Source organism: Heloderma suspectum, chromosome 5 (assembly GCF_057233095.1).
Source record: "Heloderma suspectum isolate Gila_16-S chromosome 5, 16-S_ref, whole genome shotgun sequence".
In the NCBI taxonomy this organism is placed as follows: domain Eukaryota; kingdom Metazoa; phylum Chordata; class Lepidosauria; order Squamata; family Helodermatidae; genus Heloderma; species Heloderma suspectum.
In genome coordinates, this window is record NC_139462.1 from 1,595,754 (window position 1) to 1,613,762 (window position 18,009).

General features: G+C 53.3%; 1 protein-coding gene across 1 annotated transcript in view; it reads right to left on the bottom strand.

Moving 5' to 3' along the window:
* Positions 1–17,575, bottom strand: part of SEMA4F (ssemaphorin 4F) — a 41,262-nt gene extending 23,687 nt beyond the window's left edge. Inside the window, exon 1 of the mRNA XM_084855125.1 lies at positions 17,392–17,575. Within this exon, the coding sequence (XP_084711251.1) occupies positions 17,392–17,512 (121 nt within the window). The 5' untranslated portion in view covers positions 17,513–17,575. The remainder of the gene's footprint in view (positions 1–17,391) is intronic.
* Positions 17,576–18,009: the final 434 nt, after the last annotated feature.

Consider the following 18,009-nt stretch of genomic DNA (forward strand, 5'->3'; position numbering starts at 1 on the left):
GGGGAGGGAGAGAGACTGGTGGAGACAGACAAGGCTGCTCCCTTGCTAGCTGAGGCCATCCTGGAGCCGGGGTGGGGACATGTGTGCCCCTCCAGATGTCACTGGACTGCAGCTCCCATCATCCCTTACTGGCCAGGGCTGATGGGAGGTGCAGTCCAGCAACATCTCTCAGGCCACGTGTTCCCCACCTGCTCGAGAGGCTGCAAACGCACTGCTGCCTGTGCGGGCCACGGGAGTGTTGCCCCCGTGCTCAGGGGTGGCAGCTTCGCCATCTCCAGAAGCACTCTGCAGACGTGCCTGGGAAGCAGCAGCACGGGGGGGGGGGTGCTCTCTGCAGAAGGGTGGCAGTTCTCGGGCAGAGAGGGCCGCCTGCTTTGCTTGCCATCTCTTGAACAAGTCCTCGCCTCTGACGACAGAGGAACCTGCTTTGAGTCAGAAGCTGCACAACTCCCTTGCTGGAGCTCCAGCGGCAGCGCAAGCTCTGGCCAACCAAAGGGCGTCACCTTGAAAGGCCAAGGCACCAGACCAGCATCCCCCACTGCAGTGGGGCAGGCGGCAGGCAGCTCTGAGAGGCAGGGCTCTTGCGCCTCCCGGCCCCCCTTGCAGAGAGGCATATGCCAGCAGGAAATGCCAGCAGCACTTTCTACAACAGCCCTGCAGGGGAAGATCCGGCATTGGGCAGGGGGTTGGACTCGATGGCCTTGTAGGCCCCTTCCAACCCTACTATTCTATGATTCTATGATCCATCTTTGCAGACCCAGCTGCCTGCCCTTCCAGAGCCACACAAGGGGGCTTGCGGGGAAGGGCTGGCCAGCAGCTTGCCCGCAAAAATGGCTAGCCGCAAGGCGGCTCCACCAGGCCATCCTCGGGCGAAGGGAGGCGGTGCCCAGCGCTCTCATGCCCCCGGTGGAAAAGCAGGAGGCGGGGCAGCTCCCCTCCTGTGGCTGCCCTGCCTGGGCCTTCCACAGTTCCAAGCACACCCGCCCCTGGCAGGCCATGGCAAGGTTTCGTTCTCTGTACCTGGCCAGCAGCAGGCACAGAGAGCCAGCTCCTTGAGGCAGAGTCAAGAGGACAAGCCTTCCCCGCAGGACTCGGCCAAGCGGGCCCCTCCCCGCTCCGGGATCAGGAGCGGCACAGATTTCCACTGGCCCAGCTGCAGTCCCAAAGCACCCCACCTTGCCCAAAGCTCCCTGCCCAGCTGGCCCAAGAGGCCTCCCTGCCCCGGGCACCCCAGCACCTGGCTGGTGAAGGAGAGAGGCCTTGCCCACAGCAGCTGCACACGGGCAGCCTCTGTGGTTCTCCAAGGGGCCCCTCTCCCTGTCCCACCCACACAAAAGGGGCTCAGGGGCCAGGCAATGCCGCCTCCAGTCCCAGAATGACACGCGCCCCCCAGGGCTGTGCCCCTAGTCACAGCCAAGGCACTGAGCGACTAGGGTGTCAGCGTTTGAGTTTCAAAAATTCTGGCACTCTGGGATGAGCACCACTAAGCATGTGCAGAGGCGCTTTCCCCAGGCAACTGTCTGCCTTCTAGAAGAGGGTGTCAACTGGGGTACTCAGTGGTACTCAGCCAGCTCCAGCACACTGCGTGGCCTCCCAGGCCAAGATGCGCGCCTCTACCGTGAGGCGTGTCACCTTGCAGAGCCCATGCCCACCTGCCCCTTGGACGGGCAGATCTCAGCTTTGCTGACTTGCGTTGCCCACCCCTCTGCAGGCACTGGCATTCCACACAAGAGCAACTCAGCCTGGGCTTTGCAACTGGCCCCGTTCAACACCCGTTGACGCAGAGGGAAAGGGCCCACCTCGTGGGACAGCTGCTGCATTACAAGCAACTCCAGGGCTTGCAGAGATGCCCTTTGCACTGGGGGCTCCAGTGCGCTCCTCAGAGGGTTCACCAGGAGCCCCCCCCCCAGGAGATTTACTACGGGAGCATATTTATTCCCAGGAAGTCTAGCAAGTGGGCCAGGGCGTGTGCTGGGCTTGGGCCTCCAGCTTGGACAAGCTGCAGCTCTGAAGGAGAGGAGGGAGGACGAGGCCCTGACATGACCACCCACAGCAAACTTCATCTCCTGCAAGTCCACTGGCCCCCCCCTTGCCTGAGACTGTTAAGCAGCAGCCCTTCTGCGGCCACCCAGGGTTGGGGGAGAGGAAGGGACCGAGCACTGCACTGCATCCTGTTCCCTGTGTCTTCACAGAACATAGAATTAACTCGCACACCTTACAGGGTTGGCGCAACGTATCGACACAGAAGACACCTCATAGCCGTCTTCCGATACTAGAACTCAAGGGCATATACAGGCATCACATGTAGCAAGGACAGGCAGCCTCAGGTCCTCAGGCCAAATACGGCCCTCCTGGGTTGCTCAGATGGCTACATCCCTCCCCCAGCCCCACTGCCTTTCCCCCAACCACCCATTCTTTGGGGGCTTCCTGGCTTTGTTCCCCATTCTCAACAGCTGGAAAGCCCCTCCCAGGCCCCAGCTACTGGCAGGAAGAGCTTCAAGCTACAACAGGCTGGCATTTCGGCCCCACCCCTTTGGCCTTAGGCCCCGCCCACCACTGGTATGCAGACCACAGACCTGCTCCAAGATGGAATTTGGCCCTTCGGCTGAAAAACGCTCACCTTTGACATACAGGAAACCAATTTGCAACTGTTTCATAGCTGACATGCAGACAGATAAGAAGCTGAGCAATTCTGCGTTACAAAATCTAAGCAGTAGACGCGATTCATAATGTATATTCCATTACACGTGGTTAAGTTTAATTTGGCATGTTAGGCTTCCTCTGAGCTCCCCCCCCCCCCAGTTCAAAATCCTCTCTAAAAGGCTCTGCCTGGCTCTGCACAGACCTCTGGCCGGAGGAAGCAGAAGCTGCGCTGGCAGCTGCTCGCTCCTGCCAGCCCGCTTCCCCCACCTGGCCTCATCATGCCTTTTGATGAGCAGCAGTGCCAGCCCCCCCCCCCACGCCCTCTCTGGCCCCACGTAAGGCCAGATGCACCCTCAGACCCTCCCAGTCTTCCAAGGCTCCGTCCCAGGCAGAGCAGTGGGGCCCAGCAGCACACCCAGGGGCTGGCAAGGTGCCCCCACGCCCTGCCTTGGGCACAGGCACAAAACCCAGCCCCTCGCCCTCCTTCCCTGCCCCAGGGTGAGGCATGCTGAAGCCACCATGCTCACGGCAGGCTGGCTAGGGGGTAACGGCCCTCCCCTCCCCCAGCCCCGGTCCAGAGGGGTCCAGCTGCCTGGCTGGGATGCTGCCCAGGCCACCTCCTCCTGCCGCAGGATCCCAGCACGCCTTGGGCCGCTGCCCTTTCCTGGCAAGCAGAGCGCCACGCTGGATTCCACCAGCCCCGGCATTCTGCAGGAGAAACCAGAGCTCCAGGGCTGCCTCCTCAGTCCCCAGACAAACGCTGCTCTGTGCTCCAGGGGCAGGGAGGCTGGCCGGAGGGCTGCTGGCACAGCATGGGACAAGGCCTCTCTGTGGGCAGCCCAGGCTCTCCGGACAAGGGCTGGGAGTCTCTGCACTGGGCGGGCCCAATCCCTGCCCTGAGCAGCAAGGCAGCAGGAGTCTGCCCCACCCACACCAGGCCACAGAAAGGCTCTGCCTGCCCCCCCCCCCGCAGTTGGCTGGCAGCTGAAGCCCCTGCACGCACACACCCCGGAGGGAGCAGGCTCCTGTGACACCCCCCCCCCCACCAATTGCCACAGAGACTTAAGAGCCAGCACAAAGTTACATATTTATTGATGCAAATGCAGTTAACTGATTAACTACCTTTCTATACCAGCCAATAGGCAAAGCTCTCACAGGCAGTCCACAAAAGAGAGATTAAACCATAAGACATAAGAACATAATAAAAAAGAATGCAAAACCAAAATAGATTTAAAACAGTCACAGAATACAACTAAAGCAAAACCAACCGCAGAGGACATCAGCAATGCAGGGACCAAAAAAGCAACAACACTGTTTTGTTTTAAATTGGAGGTCTAAAAAGCCTGGAAGAATAAAAGGGCCTGCGCTTGGCACCAGCAAGGCCAGAGCATAGGCTCCAGGCAGGCCTTCCCGGGGCGGCGGGGGGGGGGGGTGTCTACAACTGGGATGCCACCGCTGCAGCTCAGCAGCACCACCTCTGCTTGGCCAGCAGAAGGTCCCAGGCTCAGTCGCCAGGGGGAGCTGGAAAACTCCTGCCTGAAACCCTGGAGAGCCGCTGCTGCCAGTCAGTGTTGACAGTCCTGGGCTGGATGGACCGAGAGGGGAGGGTCTGACTCAGTCCAAGGCAGCTTCCAATGCCCCTAAAAGGCCCTCTCTGTAGTAGCCACCTGCCCCACCTCACTTGGCTGGGGCACCTGGAGATCAGTCGCCAAAGATGCTTCCGGAACGCCTTGCAATAATCCAAGCAAGAGGTTATCACAGCACGGATAAGTGTAGCTAGGCGTTCGCTGACCAGGTACGGCTGCTTCCAGATGATGCTTTTACCGTGCCATCACCTTCCTGCATTTACAGAATTTTACAGGGGATCCAGACAATGTCATCTTCCACCCACAACCCTCCCAAGTTTTCCCACACTTCTTCCATCTTTTTCCTTACTGCCGAAGGAAAAAGAGACTGAACAGCTGCACGATACCTCCCAACTGGTAACTTGAGGAGCCTTCTGCTGGAAGCACCCAACAGAGCGGGAGCTGACAGAAAGTACTTTGCACCACTGAGGCCACCTGTACCTCCAATAACAAGGATGGATCCAGGAACACCTCCAAACTATGAACCTGGCCCTTTCGGGGGAGCGCAGCCCCCTCTAGAACTGGTCAAACACCACTCAACCAGGCAGACAAATCACCCACTACTAGAACCTGGACTGAGTCTCCGTTTATTGGCCCTCATCCCATCCATTATCGCAGGCAGGTGCTGATTCAGAGCACTCACTGCCTCACTTGGACCAGATGAAAAGGAGAAGTAGAGCTGGGTGTCATCCACAAGTTGCTGACACCTCATCCCTCCTCTTCGGATAAACTCTTCCGACAGTTCCATGTACATGTTGAACAGCATGGGTGACAAGACAGAGCCCTGTAGAGCCCCACGGCATAACTGCAAAGGAGAAGAACAATGATCTCCCAGCAGCACCTTCTGGAAGTAGCCATCTGAACAGGAGTGGTGCCACCACAACACAGTACCTCCAGCACCCAATCCACACCGTGTATCCAGAAGGATGCTACGGTCGATGGTACTGAAAGCTGCTGAGAAGTCCAAGAGAATTTGGAAGGGGCCGTAGCTCAGCGGCAGAGCCCCTGCTTTGCATGCGGAAGGTCCCAGGTTCGATCCCTGGCAGCATCTGCACATAGGGCTGGAAAAAACCCTGCTTGAAACCCTGGAGAGCCATGGCTGCTGGTCAGTGCCTGGGCTGGATGGACCAAGGCCCAGACTCAGAGCAAGGCAGCTTCCCCACTCTCAGATCACCACCCTCCTGCCCAGTCCAGAAAACCAAGTCAGGAGAACATCCTGCTACATGTGTTGGGCTGATGACACTGGGACAATCCCATGGTTGTCATGGAAGCCATGAACTCGGCAGCCTTAGCATGCAACCTGAGATCCCCCAAAACCCTGAGCACCAAATCCTAGACCACTTCCATCAAAGCAGACAGAGAGACTGGTGGGCAGCACACCAGCAGAATCCCTGGTCTGCCCAAGTGCCCAACACAAGATACAAACACTCCGGGCTGGCACTCAACAGGCAGGGAGCCGGTGAGGGAGCAGGAACTTCTCGAGATCGGCCCCTGCCCGCCCCAGCCCCCCACCCCACCCCAGGTCTCACTAATACACACCAGGCTGGTATTAGCTGGAGGCAGCCACAACATTGCCTCTGCTCCTGCCTTTCTGCATCCTGATTTTTACATCCCAGCCTGTCACTGCCAACCTCTTCCCCACAAGGAAGCCGAGCCAATGGCAGGTTTTGGCCCTGCCAGGGCCCCTCAGCTGGAAGGGGTGCTGCAGGCCCTGCCAAACGGAAACGCTGCTGAGGTCGGGGGGGGGGGGGGCTCCTCAGGCATCAGCCGGGGAAATCATGTGGAAGCAGAAGAGCAGCAGGCAGCAAACACCTCAAGGCCGTGCCCTGTGCAGTCATGGCTCACACGGGGCCCTCCAGGGACAAGGGCACACCCGCAGAAGCACACCTGCCCAGCCTTGCGGGCGGCGGCACTCCCCTTGAGCAAACAAGGGCCTGCAAGGTGCTCTCGGCCAGTTCCAGAACAGTTTAAGAGCAGCTCCCAGCTGGCGGCGGGGGTGGGGAGGCTCACTGGCCTGGCTCCTGCAAGGGAAGCTAAGGGGAGAGGTGGCGGGGGCGGCTGAAGGCCCACCTGCAGAAGGGCACCGGGGTGGGGCGGGGCGGGGCAGGGTGGGGAGCAGGTCCTGCAGGAGCAAGCTCAGGAATCTTTCCTTGGAACTGTGGCACCATGCCCATGGGGCAGCAGGCACCCCCCACACACACACACCACTGCTCAGGCTCCCATCCTGGGAGAGAAGCAACTGCCCAAGTACTACCAGGACCATGCAGCAGTAGACCCCGCTGGGGGCATCCACCTGTCAAGACAGCACCGATACCGCCCCACCTGTGCAGACTTGCTGGCTCCCTCAGAGCTCACTGCCAGGCTCCTGAAGCATAAGAGCTCCAGCTTTGCAGCAAGGTGGAACAAAGAGCCATCCTGCCATCAGAGGCCTCTCGTGATGGATACTTGGTGTCTCTCCCTTCAAGCCCCAAACCTCTATTTAGTAGACCTAGAGTTTTAGACAGAGTGCAGTTTTGATTCAGTGCTGTGGGTTCCAGAAGGACAGCGGGGCAGGGCTAACACACTGATTGCTCACTTCATTTGGGGTTGTCGACAGCTTCTTGGTCCCTTCCAGCACCATGAGTCCACAGTACTAGCAATCTTTTAGGGCCAGTCAGTCTGAATTCTCTGTGTATCCAACATCCAGATGGGCAGAAGGGGGCATCTCAAAGAAGGTGACCTAGTGTGGGTCAGTGGTTGGGAATGGCCATGCAAGTAGCCAAGGCCAGGGGCCAAATGGGCATCTCCCACATTGGAGGCGTTCAAGACGAGGCTGGACAGCCACCTGTCAGGGATGCTCTGACTTGGATTCCTGCACTGAGCAGGGGGTTGGACTCGATGGCCTTGTAGACCCCTTCCAACCCTACTATTCTATGATTCTATGATCTACAGGCCAATGCAGCAGCTTAAAATGCTTGATAAGAAGCCCTGAAGCCTACCTGGTCCAGCATTCTCTTGCCACAGTGGCTAACCAGATGCCCCAAAGGGAAGCCCACAAGCAAGAGAGGAGGGCAATTAAAGCACCTCTGGCTCCAGCCCCCCAGTAACTGGTATTCAGAAACATCCTGCCGCCGATACTGGAGATAATGTACAGCCATCATGGTCAATTGTTTTATTTCCATTTATATGCCACCCTTCATTAAAAAAAAATCCCAGGGCAAGTAACAACGGCATTAAAACATCCTCCCTCTCTCTATATCCTTATTAATGTATTGGATTTTTAATGCTGTTCTTACAGTGGCAAGAAAAAAATTGTAAACCCTAATGATAATTATGGAAATTCCACAGTTGAACCATGATAGCCTTCGTGAATCAAAAACAGTCCCTTTCTAAATATCCAATGTTTATATTAACCAATTCAGTGTCTTGTGAAATAAAATGATGTATAGATTAAGAAAACAATGAGTACTTAAGAGTCAGGGTATGTGCAAAAGTAAGGGAACCCATGGTTGCATCAGCTCAAATAAGGGAATGATTAGAATCAGGTGTTTAAGTAATTAGGTAGATCTTCAGGGGTGAGTTGGGAGGCCCCACCCTACAAAAGGATCAGAAACTTTGTGAGTTTGGTCTTCACCATACGGGTGTGTGGACACCCATCATGCCACAATCAAAAGAGGACCTCAGAAAAGCAGCTATTGCTGCCCATCAGTCTAGAAAGGGTCACAAAACCATTTCTAACGATTTGGGGCACCTCTGTCAGACAGAGAGTCTACAAATGGAGAAGGTTCAAGACTGCAGCCACTCTACCCAGGAGTGGTCATCCTACCAAAATCTCTCCAAGAACAAACCAGCGCATCATCCAGGAAGTGAAAAAGTACCCCAGAGCAACATCCAAGGATCTGCAGGCCATTCTCACCTTGGCTAATGTGTTGATTCAATGATCAGAAAAAGACTAAAGAATGGTGCTCATGGGAGGATAGCCAGGAGGAAACCACTGCTCTCTAAAATGAACACTGCTGCCTATCTGAAGTTCGCTAAAGATCACACAGATGATCCCCAAGATTTCTGGAACAATGTTGTAGAGCCTTCTGGCCTCGATGAGAAACCATGCTAGGCGAAAAACAAACACCGAGTTTGAACAGAAGACCCTCATCCCAACCGTCAAGCAGGGTGGTGGGAATGTGGCGGTTTGGGGCTGCTTTGCTGCCTCAGGACCTGGACAGCTTGCCATCATTGACACAACCATGAATTCTGCAGTGTATCAGAAGATGCTAGAGGGGAATGTCAGGCCATCCGTCCGTGAGCTGCCACTGAACTGAAAGTGGGTCATGCAACAAGACAACGATCCTAAACATACAAGCAGGTCTACAAAAGAATGGGGCTGCTGAAGAAGAAATTTGGTGCTTTAGAATGGCCTAGTGAAAGTTCGGACCTAAACCCCATCGAAATGTGGCAGGACCTGAAGCGAGCTGTTCATGCAAGGAAGCCCTCAAATGCCACTGAGGTGAAGCAGTTCTGTTAGGAGGAATGGGCCCAAATTCCTCAAAACCGATGTGGGAGACTGACCAACAGTTACAGGAAACGTTTAATTGAAGTCATTGCTGCTCAAGGGGGTCCCCCCCACGGGCTGAATCAAAAGGGTCACATACTTTTCACACATGGCTAGTGAATGTGGAATCAGTTGTGGATAAATAAATGTTGAAAAAGCATCATGCTTCTGTGCCATTTGTTTACTCAGGTTATCTATTGTTCTTTATCTAGGTTTATGGGGTTAGATTAGGATTTAATAACTTTTTAGATTGGAAATATGTGACAATCCAAAGGGGTTCACAAACTTTTTCCTCACCACTGTACTAAACACACACACACACACACACACACACACACACACACGGGCAGGATATAAATGGGAACAGAACATCAAACTCTGATAAACAAATGAATTATTCAATCAATTCAAGCAGAGCTGACCAGCCATCAACACCAGGATGAACGCACAAGCCTCACCCTGGCACCAAAATGATGGTAAGGCTGACACCAGGCATACCTCTTGGGAGGAGGCCACTCCAAAGTCAGGGAGCCACCATGGAGAAGGCCCTGTTTCATGCCACCACCTGATGTATTTCCCCCAGGGGCGGGGTAGCCATTGATAGCCTGATCTCCCTCTATGAATTTATCTACTTCCATTCTAAAGCCATGCAAATTGGTGGCCATAATTACATCTCGTGGCAGCAAATTTTATAGTTTAACTCTGCCTTGTATGAAGGACTTCCTTTTATCTGTCCTGAATCTTCCATCATTCAGCTTCATGGGATGACCTCTTTGGATTCTAGCATCCAGAGAGAGGGAGAGAAATGTCTTCTTACCACTTTCTCCACACTATGCATAACTGCGATACACCTCTATGATGTCCTGCCTTACTTGCCTTATGGTTCCATAAGAAGCATCACAGAGAGTTAAAGGAATACACAAAAATGGGCCTTCAATAAGTCATCCATTTATGAGTTAAGGGCTTAATAATCCTGAGCTTTCAATATAGATGTGTCATTAAGCTGTATCAAAACCACAGAAAGGAACCAAAAATTATTTGTTCCGAGTCATTTCTCAGTGGTGGTTTGGCAGCGCAGGAACTGTTCTGTTACATACTCAAGGCACACCTGCCACTATGCACACAGCACCCACCGCCTTTCCTGGTCCTCACAAGCCAGCCTGGTCAATACTGGCTAAAGCACTCGCCATTGAAGCTGCACACTGCACGCCATTCTGATGAAAGCCCTCACAGCCACAGCACATTGCAGCCAGCGACACACGGCTGCAGATTCAGGAGGAGCAGCTTTAACAAGTATTAGGCCAAGCTTCAGAGTCGTCCCAAACAGACACATCAAGATCTTGAAGAGGAAGTGCCACACTGTGCCCCTCTTCCAAACAGCTGAGACTTATGCGGCTGCCAGCCTGCCCACCTACCTCTCAAGAGAGCACCAGCATTCAGGAAATGCCGGGTGGAGGCGGGGAGAAACAGGCACAATGCGGACAGTGCAGGAAGCCATCAAAGACCCCTGTGAAACACAGAACAGGCCCTTTCCATGGCTGCAGCACACTAGAGCTGGCCCAGGACATCTGACTGTACACAGCACCCCACCTCCCAAGTCAACTCTCCGGCAAGGCTACTTCCAGCTGTTATTTACTACTTGCGATGTGTCCATTTATTCTAAAATTTGTTTCATTTGGCCCTTCCATCAGACATAGAGGCATCTCTAGAAACCAGAGAGGAAGGCTGATGAAACCATTTCATGAGCTCCAAGCAGTTTCCTTCAATGCTTCTCCTTTGCTTCGTTCTGCAATGGTGTTGCCTACTTCTGCTGTACTCTTGAGAATTTTTCTTCGTTTTGTAGCCCCTTGCAGTTGTCAGACCTTCTTGACGTACCTTACATTTAACTTATCAAAGTTGTAAAAAAAATTATTTGGCTAAGCCTTCCAAATTTTAAATAAAATCAGATTGTCTTGCATAGCCTTTTTAATTCTATTAGCCATGTTGGCATCTTTTCTGGCTGTTGTGCTTTTTCTGATGTGTGCTATTCATTTTGTTTGAACTTAAGAAGCACCCTAAAACCGGATCAGCCCAAAGACCGATCTCATCCAGCATCCTGCCTCCCACAGTGACCAACCAGATGCTCATGGGAAGCCCACAAGCAGCCCCTGCTTTGCATGCAGGAGGCTCCAGGTTCAATCCCTGGCAGCATCTCCAGGCAGACCTGGGAAAGAGGTTTGCCTAGAACCCAGGAGAGCCACAGCTGCCAGTCAGTGACGACAATACTGGGCTCGATGGATCAAGGGAAAGGGGTGTCTGGCTCAGGATAAGGCAGCTTCCTCTGTTAGGGCATGAGGGCAAGAGTCCCCTCTCACTCTTGTTTCCTGCCCACTGGTATTGAGAGACACCCTGCTTCTGATCTGGGAGGTAGCCTATAGCCATCATGACTAGTAGCCATTGACAGCTTTAGCCTCCCTAAGGGATGATGGTGAAAATATTTCTTATGGTCTAAATAGGGACAAAGTGGAACTAAGAAATGAATGCGCGGCGGGTCATGGTGGCCAGTGAGGGAGGCCAAAGGGCATATGCCAGAGACATCTAGAGAAGGGCACCAGGTATAGGTGTGTCTATGCTATTGCTAGACACCTCCGAGCCAAGATGGGAGAGTCTGGTTTTAAAGGTGATCACAGATATCATGGGCATAATTGAAATCTGATGGAATGGAAGAAACCAATGAGATACGGTTATCTCCAGATCCAAACTCTACAGGAAAGACAGGGAAGGGAAGGGCATACTGGGGGCATCAGGCTGGTGGGGAGGGAGAGGTGTTGCTCTGTATGTCAAAAAGGGCATACTGTCAAACAAACTAGAAGCCTCAAATGAAGCAGACTCCTTCACAAAATCACTGTGGGTGACAATATCATGCCTCCAAAGTAAACTAGTGCTTGTTGTTGTTGTTGTTCAGTCTTTAAGTCGTGTCCGACTCTTCATGATCCCATGGACCGGAGCACGCCAGGCCTTCCTGTCCTCCGCCCTCTCCCGGAGTGTGTTCAAGTTCGTATTCATTGCATCGGTGATGCTATCTAGCCATCTCATCCTCTGTCGTCCCCTTCCCCTTCTGCCTTCAATCTTTCCCAGCATCAGGGTCTTTTCCAGGGAGTTTTCTCTTCACATTAGGTGGCCAAAATATTGGAGCTTCAGCATCTGTCCTTCCAATGAGCACTCAGGGTTGATTTCCTGTAGGATTGACTGATTTGACCTCCTTGCAGTCCAGGGGACTCGTAAGAGTCTTCTCCAGCACCACAGTTCGAAAGCATCAATTCTTCGGCGCTCAGCCTTCCTTATAGTCCAGCTCTCACAGCCATACATTACTACTGGGAAAACCATAGTTTTGATTATGCGGACCTTTGTCGGCAAGGTGATGTCTCTGCTTCTTACTACGCTGTCTAAGTTTGCCATAGCTTTCCTCCCAAGGAGCAAGTGTCTTTTAATTTCATGGCTACAGTCACTGTCTGCGGTGATCTTGGAGCCCAAGAAAATAAAATCTGTCACTGCTTCCATTTCTTCCCCTTCTATATGCCAGGAAGTGATGGGGCCACATGCCATGATCTTCGTTTTTTTAATGTTGAGTTTCAAACCAGCTTTTGCACTCTCCTCTTTCACCCTCAACAAGAGGCTCTTTAGATCCTCTTCGCTTTCTGCCATTAGGGTGGTATCGTCTGCATATCGGAGGCTGTTGATAATTCTCCCAGCAATCTTAATTCCAACCTCTGATTCATCCAACCTGGCATTTCTCATGATGTACTCTGCATATAAGTTAAATAAGCAGGGTGACAATATGCAGCCTTGTCGTACTCCTTTCCCAATTTTGAACCACTCGGTTATTCCATGTCCGGTTCTTACTTCTTGGCCCTCGTACAGGTTTCTCTGGTACTCCCATCTCTTTAAGAATTTGCCAGAGTTTGTTGTGATCCACACAATCAAAGGCTTTAGCATAGTCAATGAAGCAGAAATAGACATTTTTCTGGCATTCTCTTGCTTTCTCCATGATGCAGCGAATGTTGGCAATTTGATCTCTAGTTCCTCTGCCTCTTCGAAACCCAGCTTGTACTTCCAGTAGTTCTCTGTTCACGTGCTGCTGAAGCCTAGCTTGAAGGATTTTGAGCATAACCTTGCTGGCATGTGAAATGAGCGCAGTTGTATGGTAGTCCGGACACTCTTTGGCGTTGCCCTTCTTTGGAATTGGAATGTAAACTGACCTTTTCCAGTCTTGCAGCCACTATTGAGTGTTCCAAATTTGTTGGCATATTGAGTGCAGCACTTTAACAGCATCATCTTTTAGGATTTTAAATAGCTCAGCTGGAATACTATCATCTCCGCTAGCTTTGTTGCTAGTAATGCTTCCTAAGGCCCACTTGACTTCACTCTCTAGGATGTCCGGCTCAAGTTCAGTGACCGCACTATCATGGCTATCAGGGACATTCAGATCTTTCCTGTATAGTTCTTCTGTGTATTCTTGCCACCTCTTCTTAATCTCATCTGCTTCTGTTAGGTCCCTGCCTTCTTTGTCCTTTATCATGTCTGTCTTTGCACAAAACGTTCCCTTGAGATCTCCGATTTTCTTGAAGAGATCTCTAGTCTTTCCCATTCTGTTGTTTTCCTCGATTTCTTTGCATTGTTCATTTAAGAAGGCCTTCTTGTCTCTCCTTGCTATTCTCTGGAACTCTGCATTCAGTTGGATATATCTTCCCCTTTCTCCCTTGCTTTTCGCTTCCCTTCTTTCTTCAGCTACTTGTAAAGCCTCATCAGACAGCCATTGGCTTTCTTGCACTTCTTTTTCTTTGGGATGGATTGATTTGCTGCCTCCTGAACAATGTTACGGACCTCCGTCCATAGTTCCTCAGGCACTCTGTCTATCAGGTCTAATCCCTTAAATCTATTCCTCACCTCCACTGTATATTCATAAGGGATATGATTTAGGTCATACCTGAATGGTTTAGTGGTTTTCCCAACATTCTTCAATTTAAGCTGAAATTTTGCAACAAGAAGCAGCTCATGATCTGAGCCACAGTCAGCTCCAGGTCTTGTTTTGACTGACTGTATAGAGCTTCTCCATCTTTGGCTGCAAAGTACGTAATCAATCTGATTTCGATATTGACCATCTGCTGATGTCCATGTGTAGAGTCGCCTCTTGTGCTGTTGGAAGAGTGTTTGCTATGATCAGCGTGTTCTCTTGGCAAAACTCTATTAGCTTTTGTCCTGCTTCATTTTCATAGAATCATAGAATAGTAGGGTTGGAAGGGGCCTACAAGGCCATCGAGTCCAACCCCCTGCTCAATACAGAAATCCAAGTCAGAGCATCCCTGACAGATGGCTGTCCAGCCTCGTCTTGAACGCCTCCAGTGTGGGAGAGCCCACTACTTCCCTAGGGAATTGGTTCCACTGTCGTATTGCTCTAACCGTCAGGAGGTTTTTCCTGATGTTCAGCCAGAATCTGGCTTCCTGTAACTTGAGCCCATTATTCCGTGTCCTGCACTCTGGGATGATCAAGAAGAGATCCTGGCCTTCTTCTCTGTGACAACCTTTCAAGTACTTGAAGAGTGCTATCATATCTCCCCTCAGTCTTCTTTTCTCAAGGCTAAATTTTGAACACCAAGGCCATGCTTGCCTGTTATCCCGGTGATTTCTTGACTTCCTACCTTAGCATTCCAATCCCCTATGATGAAAAGGACATCTTTTTTTGGTGTTAGTTCTAGAAAGTGTTGTAGGTCTTCACAGAACTGATCAACCTCAGCTTCTTCAGCCTCAGTGGTTGGGGCATAGATTTGAATTACCATGATGTTGAATGGTTTGCCTTGGATTCATACAGAGATCATTCTATAATTTTTGAGATTGTACCCCAGTACTGCTTTTCCCACCCTTTTGTTGACTATGAGTGCTACTCCATTTCTTCTAAGGGATTCTTGCCCACAGTAGTAGATATAATGGTCACCTGAATTAAATTCACCCATGCCTGTCCATTTTAGTTCGCCGATTCCCAAGATGTCGATGTTCAATCTTGCCATCTCACGTTTGACCACCTCCAGCTTACCTTGATTCATTGACCTTACATTCCAGGTTCCTAAACAATATTGTTCTTTATAGCATCGGATTTTCTTTTCACCACCACACACATCCACAGCTGAGTGTCCTTTCGGCTTTGGCCCAGCCGCTTCACTCTTTCTGGCGCTACTTGGAAATTCCCTCTCCTCTTCCCCAGTAGTATATTGGACACCTTCCGACCTGAGGGGCTCATCTTCCGGTGAGGGGAAAAACTAGTGCTAGCAACATGCTATTGTCCCCCTACCCAAAATGCTTGGGGTGATCTTGAGATGGAGAATGAAATCAAGGAGGCTTCCAAAGGAGAAAGTGTTGTAGTCATGTGTGACTTCAATTATCCTCACAGAGACTGGAAATGCTACTTCCAGTTACAATGAGCTAAAATTTTCAGATACCCTAGAACAGTTTGTCATGGAACAGACTAGAGAGAAGGCGACCATAGACTTAACCCTAAGTGGAGCCTAGGGGGCTGGTACAAGACCTAAGTGTTACTGGTTATTCAATTTGACAGAGATATATTGGTAGACAATTGCCAAGGAATGCAGCCACGTTTGACTTCAAAGGGGGAAACTTCCCAAAAATGATGGGACTGGTAAAAAGGAAGTTGACAGGGAAAGTCAAGAGGGTCAGATTTCTCTCAGAACATTTGGGAGGTATTCAAAACCACAACAGCAGCAGCTCAGCTGGAACGTACAATGCAGATCAGGAAGGTATCACCAAGTCCAAGAGGATGCCAGCATGACTGAACGAGCAATGTCAAGGAAGCTGTTAGACCAGGATCCCCGATCTTTTTTGTGGGACATTTGGAAGGGGACACATTTGGAAGTTTGCCACCACGGGAGCGTGGCCAGTCACAAAACACCCATTCCCCGGAAGGTGAAAAGAAAAGTAGCTTCCCCAACTGAATACAAGGCAGAGGTGGTGCCTGAGCTCCAAGACACAAAACCAATCTTCTGAACCCACAGTTTTCTGCTATAACATCCATTTCACAGAAAGGAAACTGATGAGGCTCAGAGACAAGCAATTTGGCCAAGAATCTATGTGGAGCCAAAAGGCATTTGGTAAAATAAAGGTGGCTCTGGAGGCTGGCACTTCACTTTGCACCATATCAGCTTCACAGTTTAAATTAAAATAAATGCAAATATAAAATGAAGATCAAAAGAGGCAGGGAGCCTGGTGGGCTCCAAGAGAGGTGCCCACGGGCACCACATTGGAGACCCCATTGTTCGACAAAAGAAGTCTTCCTTCAGAGAAGCCTTACCCAAATAAGGAGAACAAATGGGAACACAAACCTTTGCAAATGAAATGCAAGCAGAGGAGCGATGCAATATGCTGGGTCGCTCCCGCATCCCTACTGTTTTTCTACCTTCATAACTGTTTTTTGTTTATTAGGCTTGTTCACTTGGGAAGGCGGGATCTGCAAGACCAGAAGTGGGGAGGGCTGACTACCCTAGCCTCCTCGCCCCATTGCTAAACTCAGACAGGTGCTTAACTCACTGGTCTGATTAGCTGTTTCCCTTGGTGCTTTGTCACTAGGGCTGAGACGCTTCACCAGCTGCTTTAATAAGTCCATGCAGGACACGTGGAGGGTGCCAGCCTTCTCACTCCCCCATCTCCTCCTTTGCCATCTTTTTACCTGATGATGATGATAATAAGAGTACCCATGGAGAGCAGCAGGGCTGACCACCCCCTGAGCCACAGAACTTAAGACTCAGGACTTAACTGGCTGGCTGGCAAAAAGGCCCCAGAACACTGCTCCAGAGCAGGCCACGAGGCCAGAATTCTTTGGGCAGCTCCAGATGCCTTGTGCCAGAGCAGAGGCCCCATCATCCGGGGGCCACAAGCCCAGTAGGCTCGAACCCTGCCAAGTACCCAGCAGCACAGCACAGCACAGCCCGGGCAAGCCTAGGAACGGCGGCTCGCTAAACTGTCTGTGGCTGCACGGGGGGAGGGAGGGGGGGTGCCCACCCAGCGGCGATGGATAACGCGCCCGTGCCGAGGATCCGCAGCTGCAAGCGGCCCAGCCCCGCTGGCCCTGCCTGGGCCCCGGCCGCCCGGAAGGCCCCCGTGCGCCTGCCGCTTGCCCCTCCCCCGCTGGCCAGCCGCCTCCTCGCCAGCCCGCCCAGCCCCGTTTCGGGGGAGCAGAGCCCGGCCCCGCAGACGCCGCCCTCCGCTCTGCCCCGCAAGTCGCGCCACTGAGCGCCCCCCGCTCTGCCTGTAGGAGCGAGAGGGACAAGTCGCCCCCGTAGCGAGGCTGGCTCCCCCCCGCCTGCGGAAAGCGGCTTCGGGTCCAGGAGAACGACCTGGCCAAGGCGGCGGCCCGGCCCGGCCCGGCCCCGGTGCGGGCATCGCCATGCCCGGCAGCCAGGCGGGGGCGGCTGCCAGGGAGATGCCGCTGCCTAAGGCCGCAGGGGACGGAAAGGCGGAAGGGAGGCAGCGAGGGCGCGCCAGCCTGCAGCGGGCAGGGAGGGCGCGCGGCCCCGAGCAGGCGCCCAGCCGCGGCGGCGCAGCCCTTACCGGGGAAAAGGCGCGTGATGCGGGGCAGCGCCGCGGGCGCCGTCTTCGGAGCCACCGGCGGCGCCGAGAGGACCAGCAGCGGGAGGAGGAGGAGGCGCAGGCGAGGGAGGCGCGCCGCCATCCCGGCGGCGGGCGGGCTCCGGCTCTCGCGGCGGCTCCGACGTCGTGGTCCGCCGCCTGCCACGGGCTCCGCCCCGCACCCAGGTGGGGCGCTGACGTCACGGCCGGCGCACCCGCTCGCCCCGCCCGCGCAGGTGGCGTCCTCGGGGCCGCGCGCAGGGCGGGCAGGTGGGGGCGGCCGGAGCGGGGCGCGTGGGCGGAGAGGCCGTTCGCGGGGCGCCCCCGCCCTCGCCCCTTCCCCGGGCCGAGACCCTCCGCTGGCTTGCATTCGTCTCGCCGAGGAGCTGCTGGCCGAGCTCAAAGCGCTCTCGGAAGCCGTGTGAAGACGCCAGGGGAGGGGGCCGGCCCGCCAGCGTCTCTCCGGCCCCCGCGCTGGCTCGCCGGCGCGCGGGTTTTGACCGGGCGGGGAGGAGTGGGGCGTCCCGCCTTCTCGTGCAGCTCCGGAGGCGGCTGGGAAGCCCTGGTCGACTAGGCATTGGGCTCGTGGCCCCGAGAGCA